The following is an 8,979-nucleotide window of genomic DNA, read 5'->3' as shown; positions in this document are numbered from 1 at the left end:
CGCTCTACACTGAAAAAAAACCCTCTCTTTCCCTCCCCAAATCGGACGGAGGAGAAGCATATGCAAAAATTTTTGCATATGCTTCTTCCACTCAGGCGATGTGATGGTGTTGCTGTCGAATGCAAAATTCACTCATATTTACACATTAAAAGTATTTGGATAGGCTGACACTCTGTAAACGAATGGATTTTTAACATTTTCGATTGTTTTTCGATTGTTTTTTGAAATGTAAATTTTCCCATTGATTTTTTGGTTTCTGACTAAAACTTTGGTAAGTTATATCCGATCCATCAATTCAATTGACTAACAATTCATATTCTTGCAGAATTTTTGGTTGTGGACTAGAAACCATGGTAAGTCATATCCGACCCATATGATTCAATTGACAAACAATTCATATTCTTGCAGAATTTTTGGTTTCTGACTAAAACTTTGGTAAGTCATATCCGACCCATATGATTCAATTGACAAACAATTCATATTCTTACAGAATTTTTGGTTTCTGACTAAAACTTTGGTAAGTCATATCCGACCCATATGATTCAATTGACTAACAATTCATATTCTTACAGAATTTTTGGTTTCTGACTAAAACTTTGGTAAGTTATATCCGATCCTTCAATTCAATTGACTAACAATTCGTAATTTTATATCCTGATCCAGACAATTCTGCAAAAATATGTCTTAAACAAAGATTCTATCCGGCTTTGCAAATCCTGTTTTATTGTTGATCATTGAAACAACATCAAATGGACTATCCAACCTTATTCCAATTCGAAAGTCATTCAAATCAGTTTTCAACAAGCCATCAAATATTGTTTCGGCTCATCAGAAGTCTTTATCGCTGGAAACTAATTTCGAGATTTATCAACTCTATTATTGCGGATTCAATAAACTTCTCTTAATTAGCTGGGCGAGGGAAAGAAAAATATTATTCATTTCAAAATCGCTTGTTGCTTTTATTCTAAATTTTTGTAACAAGTCTTTTTTTGACAAAATTTGTGCAGCATTTCGATGAACAATAAAATATGTTAAAATAATAAATGATTTCAAATTTAAAGTTATAGCGAGTACTGATGTTTTAAAAATTTGAAAATGCGAGGGAAATTTGGTTTCGAAAGCACGGTAAAGTTTAGTCCCACCTATGCACTGACACTTAGATCTTAGCGCGAATTTAAAAATTTGAAATATGGCATCAAAAGCGCGGGAAAGATTCCACACTAATAACTTAGCTCGAATTTGAACACTTGATGCCAAAAGCGCGGGAATGTTTAATCCCGCCTTCACACTGAAGCTTAGATCTTAGCCTAAAATTTGATTTCAAAAGCGCGGGAAAGATTCCGCACTAATAACTTAGCTCGAATTTGAACATTTGATGCCAAAAGCGCGGGAAAGATTCCACACTGATAACTTAGCTCGAATTTGAACACTTGATGCCAAAAGCGCGGGAATGTTTAATCCCGCCTTCACACTGAAGCTTAGATCTTAGCCTAAAATTTGATTTCAAAAGCGCGGGAAAGATTCCACACTAATAACTTAGCTCGGATTTGAACATTCGATGCCAAAGCGCGGAAAGATTCCACACTGATAACTTAGCTCGAATTTGAACATTTGATGCCAAAGCGCGGAAAGATTCCACACTAATAACTTAGCTCGAATTTGAACACTTGATGCCAAAAGCGCGGGAATGTTTAATCCCGCCTTCACACTGAAGCTTAGATCTTAGCCTAAAATTTGATTTCAAAAGCGCGGGAAAGATTCCACACTAATAACTTAGCTCGAATTTGAACACTTGATGCCAAAAGCGCGGGAATGTTTAATCCCGCCTTCACACTGAAGCTTAGATCTTAGCCTAAAATTTGATTTCAAAAGCGCGGGAAAGATTCCACACTGATAACTTAGCTCGAATTTGAACACTTGATGCCAAAAGCGCGGGAATGTTTAATCCCGCCTTCACACTGAAGCTTAGATCTTAGCCTAAAATTTGATTTCAAAAGCGCGGGAAAGATTCCACACTAATAACTTAGCTCGAATTTGAACACTTGATGCCAAAAGCGCGGGAATGTTTAATCCCGCCTTCAAACTGAAGCTTAGATCTTAGCCTAAAATTTGATTTCAAAAGCGCGGAAAGATTCCACACTGATAACTTAGCTCGGATTTGAACATTCGATGCCAAAAGCGCGGGAAAGATTCCACACTGATAACTTAGCTCGAATTTGAACACTTGATGCCAAAAGCGCGGGAATGTTTAATCCCGCCTTCACACTGAAGCTTAGATCTTAGCCTAAAATTTGATTTCAAAGCGCGGAAAGATTCCACACTAATAACTTAGCTCGAATTTGAACACTTGATGCCAAAGAGCGGGAAAGATTCCACACTGATAACTTAGCTCGAATTTGAACACTTGATGCCAAAAGCGCGGGAATGTTTAATCCCGCCTTCACACTGAAGCTTAGATCTTAGCCTAAAATTTGATTTCAAAGCGCGGGAAAGATTCCACACTAATAACTTAGCTCGAATTTGAACACTTGATGCCAAAAGCGCGGGAATGTTTAATCCCGCCTTCACACTGAAGCTTAGATCTTAGCCTAAAATTTGATTTCAAAGCGCGGGAAAGATTCCACACTAATAACTTAGCTCGAATTTGAACACTTGATGCCAAAAGCGCGGGAATGTTTAATCCCGCCTTCACACTGAAGCTTAGATCTTAGCCTAAAATTTGATTTCAAAAGCGCGGAAAGATTCCACACTGATAACTTAGCTCGAATTTGAACACTTGATGCCAAAAGCGCGGGAATGTTTAATCCCGCCTTCACACTGAAGCTTAGATCTTAGCCTAAAATTTGATTTCAAAAGCGCGGGAAAGATTCCACACTAATAACTTAGCTCGAATTTGAACACTTGATGCCAAAAGCGCGGGAATGTTTAATCCCGCCTTCAAACTGAAGCTTAGATCTTAGCCTAAATTTGATTTCAAAAGCGCGGAAAGATTCCACACTAATAACTTAGCTCGGATTTGAACATTCGATGTCAAAAGCGCGGGAAAGATTCGTCACTAATAACTTAGCTCGGATTTGAACATTCGATGCCAAAGCGCGGAAAGATGCTCGAATTTGAACATTTGATATCAAAAGCGCGGGAAAGATTCGTCACTAAAACTTAGCTCGAATTTGAACACTTGATGCCAAAAGCGCGGGAATGTTTAGTCCCGCCTTCACACTGAAGCTTAGATCTTAGCCTAAAATTCTATTAGATCGTGTTGAAGACCAAAGTATATAAGTTCGGGATAAGAAGTGCAAAAACCATCATTCGATCACACATCATTTTGAAAGTGATTTATCATTAAAGTGCCTGAACATAATTTTTCATTCAAGTTGTTCCATTGAGACATTTATATCCAACTTCAATCACTAATTTATAAATTTTTTTTCAATTATAATTGTTCAAATTCAAGTTTTTTTTGTTCAATTCCGTCTAATAATGGATTCAAAAAGGTCAGTTTTTTATTTCAAATTTTAATTTTTTACTTTCTCTTTTTTCAATTTTGAAAGTTAATTAAACAATTGATTATTTTGAAATTTTTAGAAAGCTAAGTTCTTCAAGATCAATCAAAGAGAAGATGAAGACATTGAGTGGCTGGGTTGATGCTAACATTCAAAATCAATTTATTGTTGATTCATATATGAAATTCATCGATCAATTGAACGATCATGTCAACAATTTCGGTCAAATAAATTTGGATCAGAATCAGTTCAATCAAATTCAACAGAAAATTAAATCAATCAATCAATTACCAGAGTACAATGAACCCATATTGATTCAAAAAATTGAATTATCAGAAAAACTTGCCGAAAAAATTAATGAAGTTAAAAAAAGAAGAAAATTAAATCAAAATAATCCAATTACTATGGCTTACAATGATCTGCGATTGCTGAAAAAACCGGCCGTTTGTTGTGGCAAAACATACTCATCAGCCAGATGGATGTATGCCCATATTAATGTATCGCATGAGGAAGTATTTATAATGGATGACCAAGGTACATCCAGCGATTATTCTATGCCGATTGTAGCAGATCAAGAGATGGAACATATTGACCGATATGATGCTGATCATGAAATGGAACATATTGAACAATATGATGATGAACAAGAAATGGAACATATTGAACAATATGATGATGAACAAGAAATGGAACATATTGACCAATATGATGATGAACAAGAAATTTTTGATTCAGAAAATGAATCGTTAATTTCATTGAATTCCGAATCTGAATCCGATTCCGAGCTCGATTTGGTCAAAAATGAGTGCAAACTCATAAAAGAAACAAAAGACAAACTCAACGAACAAGAATATTCAAAATATTCAAAACTTGTTCGAAAAATACTATCGGCCCGTTTAAAAGATAATATCCCATTGCCATCGATGATCAGATTGTTGCCTGAATTCATCGATGGACAAGAAATGAGAAACATCCGTCCATATCTAGATAAAATCACACGATCATCATATCTACAATATGAATTTATCAAGACAATGCCAAAATTCATAGAGCCATTTCAATGTCATATGTTTAATCGACGGTTTTATTATTATATTCCAATCAAAAATATAATTCAAAATTATATTTTAAATGAAGAATTAATTGAACTAATTGAACAAGAAAATGATGAAAATGTAAGCGAATATATAAAATTGAATGGTTTCCATAAAAAACTTCGTCTAACTATATATGGTGACGAATTTGGAATTACGAATCCATTACGAGAATATGCTAAAAAATATAAAGTTTACTGCTTATATCTCGATATCGGCAATCATCATCAACCAACAACAAAATCAAAAAACATTCATTTATTGATGATTTGGTCAGTACACGACCAAAAATTGGCCAAAAAAAGTTACGAAGAGATAGTAAAGCCTCTGTGTGAAGATATTCTAGATTTAGAAAAAAATGGAATAACGTTTTACTCTGGTGAAATCAAAAAACGAATAAATGTATGTCTAGCCCACATTGTTGGCGACAATCTGGCCGTAGCGGAATTGCTTGGCTTAACAAGATCATTTGGTCGAGCTTTCGTATGCCGACACTGCGGAGCTCGTTATTGTGATTTGAATAGACAAAATTATCAAGGGCCAATGGCCATCCAGAAGTCTTTTGAAGAATACAATGACGAATTAATATTACTGACAACCAACAAAAAATATATAAGTCCTTTCGGTATTCGGAAGCCATCTGCCTTCGCCGCACTTAAGATTAATGTATATCAAATCGCACCTGTTGATCCATTCCACGATTTTGCCGAGGGTGTTGCGTCGTTGATTGGTGAAAAAACACTAAAATTATTGAAAAATCATCTTAATTCCAGTCAATTAAAAAATCGATTAAAGTCAATAAAAATGATAAATGGCAACATAGAGATCAATGTGGAGCATTCCGATTTGAAAATAAGAGGAAAAGGCTCCCAAAAACTGGAATTGATCATGAGAATGATTGAAATATTTCCAGAAATGATCGAAAATAAACCAATGTTCGACTTATATATTGCTACAAAAAAATTCATCTTTTTGATGTATTCATTTTCAGCGGTATATAATCAAGAGATGGAGAATATAGTCAAAAATTTCGTTCAAAAATGTCTTGAAAATGAGATCAGCATACCGAAACTTCACTTCATTAGCCATTATCCATTGTTATTCAAATTTTATGGCCCACTGAAGTATTTCAGTACCGAAAGGTATGTGTGGTTAGAAAATACTTTTTTGCTGTTTGATTAACCGATTTCCTTTTTTAAATTGTGTTTATTTATTGTATCGATTGCAGGTATGAACGCAAACATTGTCAATTGAAAAATTTTATGCAAACATCGAAAAATCATAAAAATGTGCCATATTCAATCGCACAAAGACATCAATCGGCTCAACCATTTGAAACGGAAATCGAATATGAAAACGGCGATTTGCCATCAACCAGTCATCCGTTTCCACTCAGAAAGTCTATAGTTAGACCTCTTCTGAATGAAGAAAATCTTTTTATTGAGGCCAAAAAATTCAAAGTCATTGATAATAAAATAATGGTCAATGGTAAATTATTCAATACAACACCACACGATCCAGATTTCATAATTTTTAAATGTGAAATCATCAATGAGAATTTCTCAATTCCATTCGAACAAATAGATCATAATAATTCATTTTTGTTTAAAACTAAAGATTCGTCAAATATTTCATCATCATTTATTAACTATACTATCAAAAAATAAAAATAAAATTTAAATTTATTTAATCAATACATTTTTTAAAAAATTGATTTTAAATTCAAAATCAAACGCGTAACAGGCTATATGGAGGGATTGTTCGAATTCGAACGTTTTTGAGCATCATAAATAATTCGAAATGTGCGTCGTTTATTTTCGTTTTTTTAGTAAATTTACGATTTTGTTGATTTTAATTTGGAAATTGTTTTTTTAAAATCAAATTCATCTTAATATGATTTGTCCGAATTGGAATCTAATAAATTTCGCTTTAAGGAATCAAAATCAATATATTTCAACGGAAGTTTCGCATAGAAGTTGGCTCTTTTTCATTTGTTGAAATTGATGATCTAAAAACTTCACTTGATCACCAAGACATTGAAAAACCTATTGTGGAGGTTTTCAAATAAAGAAACGACTCAAAGTAAAGACAATTTCGTATTAATTTTATTGATTCTATCAATTCTAATTATCCAAATAATCAATATCTTACTAATGTGAACAAAAGGTCGGTTATGTGAACTTGCTATGTGTTACTTGATTCTTTCTGATATTATCTTTTTTTCCTGTTTTTTTAACCAGAACCTGAAGATTTGAAATTATTATCGAAACTTTGAAGGCATTTTTTGAATTTGGTTGTTTATCGGTCACTTGGATTCAATGATCAAACATTTCCAGATGCGATAAATATCATGAACAGTCGAATCTTGTTCGAATTTCAAATCGATTCATTGATTGATTGTTGTTTTTGTGTTAGAATTTGACTTGGCCACTTGTTGACAGTTGTGATTTTTGACTTTCGCTTTGACTTGGCCACTTTCGACCATTCACTTGATTGTTTCGACTTTTTGATGATATTGGATTCTCTCGACTTGTCAAAATGTTTATCGCTGTCTTGAAATGTTTGATCATTGAATGCCAGTTATCGATTGACAACCCAATTCAATAATTGCCACGTTAATTATTACACATTTTGGCTAAATAAAGAATGTGTCATCAAATGAATCAATCACATCTGATCATCTGATTATCCATTTCCAATGTTGGAAAGACGGCAAGTCATGTTTTTAAAATTTTGTTAACAACTCATTCTCACATCTTATATTTTTTTCAGCAAAACTTAATCATCGACTTTGAAGGATTTCCTTTTTTGTTTCAAGATTCATTGACGAATCGATGCAACTGGGGCAAGACAAAAAGAACACATCCAAGAATTTGATTCATTGAAATCTGTTATGCCATTACTTAAAACTTTAAATATTACTATCCATTACACTACGAAGATTTGAAATTATCATGAAGAAATTTAAAAGCAAATTTGAACTTGGTCGTTAATTATTACACATTTTGGCTAAATAAAGAATGTGTCATCAAATGAATCAATCACATCTGATCATCTGATTATCCATTTCCAATGTTGGAAAGACGGCAAGGCATGTTTTTAAAATTTTGTTATCAACTCATTCTCACATCTTATATTTTTTTCAGCAAAACTTAATCATCGACTTTGAAGGATTTCCTTTTTTGTTTCAAGATTCATTGACGAATCGATGCAACTGGGGCAAGACAAAAAGAACACATCCAAGAATTTGATTCATTGATATCATTTTATCAATTCGATTCATTGAAATCTGTTATGCCATTTCCTAAAACTTTCAATATTACTATCCATCACACTACGAAGATTTGAATTATCATGAAGAATTTGAACTTGGTCGTTAATTGGTCATTAAGAATCAATGATTGAACTTTTCATGATGAAATTAACATTATGAATAGTCGAGTTATAGTCGAATTTCAAATTGACTTATTCGTTGTCTTTCCCTTCGACTTGCGAATTTCGACTTGGCCTTTTTTGAATTATTCATCCGATTTATTTAACTTGACATTTTGCTGATATTGGCCACTCTCGACTCGACTATTCTAAATGTTGATTGATGTCTTGAAATGTTCAATCAATGATTTCAAATTATCGACTGACGACCAAGTTCAAACACTTTTTCGTTCATCGTTGAACACATTTACCACCTGAAGAATTATATGATCGAATGGTCAATTGATAAGATTTCTTATTGTCATCATATAATCATCTTCAATTAACGGTAAATCATTTTATTATTTTCATCAACATTCATTTTAATTATTCATATTCTCACTTATCAGATCGTAACTCTATTCAACATTGAAGATATCGGAAAATTCAATATTCTCAATAACCGAAATGCAGATGGGATCATTCATCTTCATACATTGTGGAAGGATCAAACACAATCTGGCCATTAACACAATCATCTTTGAAAATGACTGACCGAATGAAGATAATTGAATCAAATGCAAATCCCTGGATTCCCGTCGACATCCGTTGGACCATTCAACTTTTGATGATTAATTCCATCAATTGTATCAATTTGAAACTTGTGAACTTATATGATATTTTATTTTTAATTGTTATGAATAATAAATGGATTGAAATTCAAATGAATTTCAATTCAAATTTAAACCACGGTTATTATCGAAAACGGATATCCATAACAATCACGTGATTTTATCGAGGTAAATCGATTGCCATCGATTTGTCATCGATTGTGATGTCCATTCCCGATTCACGTGAGAGACTTCCATAGGTAGTGCCTTTGTTCTATGCTTCCAAAATGCTACTTTGGCTGTACAAATTTCTCGTAACTATTTTCTATGCTTCTTCGTTTCGCTCTATTTTTTTGAGTG

The 8,979-nt window shown here is 33.2% G+C and overlaps 1 protein-coding gene and 2 long non-coding RNA genes across 9 annotated transcripts; all 3 read left to right on the top strand.

The window, feature by feature from the left end:
• The first annotated feature begins 7 nt into the window (after window positions 1-7).
• Window positions 8-1,060, top strand: LOC142646188 (uncharacterized). Its single transcript, XR_012847166.1, has 5 exons — window positions 8-271; window positions 326-435; window positions 491-517; window positions 573-599; window positions 664-1,060. It is a non-coding gene; the product is annotated as an uncharacterized LOC142646188 (long non-coding RNA).
• A 1,936-nt stretch (window positions 1,061-2,996) lies between these two features.
• LOC113797144 (uncharacterized) lies at window positions 2,997-6,287 on the top strand. Its single transcript, XM_027347480.2, has 3 exons — window positions 2,997-3,494; window positions 3,586-5,739; window positions 5,826-6,287. The coding sequence occupies exons 1-3, from the start codon at window positions 3,481-3,483 to the stop codon at window positions 6,262-6,264; spliced, it is 2,607 nt and encodes an 868-aa protein (XP_027203281.2). The 5' UTR covers window positions 2,997-3,480; the 3' UTR covers window positions 6,265-6,287.
• A 102-nt stretch (window positions 6,288-6,389) lies between these two features.
• Window positions 6,390-8,742, top strand: LOC142646187 (uncharacterized). 7 transcript variants are annotated; one of them, XR_012847162.1, is made up of 6 exons: window positions 6,393-6,763; window positions 6,838-6,890; window positions 7,243-7,309; window positions 7,370-7,688; window positions 7,744-8,357; window positions 8,419-8,742. It is a non-coding gene; the product is annotated as an uncharacterized LOC142646187 (long non-coding RNA). The 7 variants fall into 7 exon arrangements; XR_012847164.1 differs by having other exon boundaries at window positions 6,393-6,679; window positions 6,838-6,874; window positions 8,419-8,741; XR_012847161.1 differs by having other exon boundaries at window positions 6,838-6,874; window positions 8,419-8,741.
• Window positions 8,743-8,979: the final 237 nt, after the last annotated feature.

Source organism: Dermatophagoides pteronyssinus, unplaced genomic scaffold (assembly GCF_027571235.1).
Source record: "Dermatophagoides pteronyssinus isolate colony J.1.1.1.1 unplaced genomic scaffold, Derpt_VIB-CSIC_2022.12 sq0127, whole genome shotgun sequence".
Lineage (NCBI taxonomy): Eukaryota > Metazoa > Arthropoda > Arachnida > Sarcoptiformes > Pyroglyphidae > Dermatophagoides > Dermatophagoides pteronyssinus.
This window is presented reverse-complemented; position numbering and strand designations above follow the sequence as displayed.

Coding starts and splice junctions, on each gene's coding strand:
- LOC113797144 (XM_027347480.2), top strand. Junction 5,740..5,825: donor AAGTATTTCAGTACCGAAAG/GTATGTGTGGTT, acceptor TATCGATTGCAG/GTATGAACGCAAACATTGTC.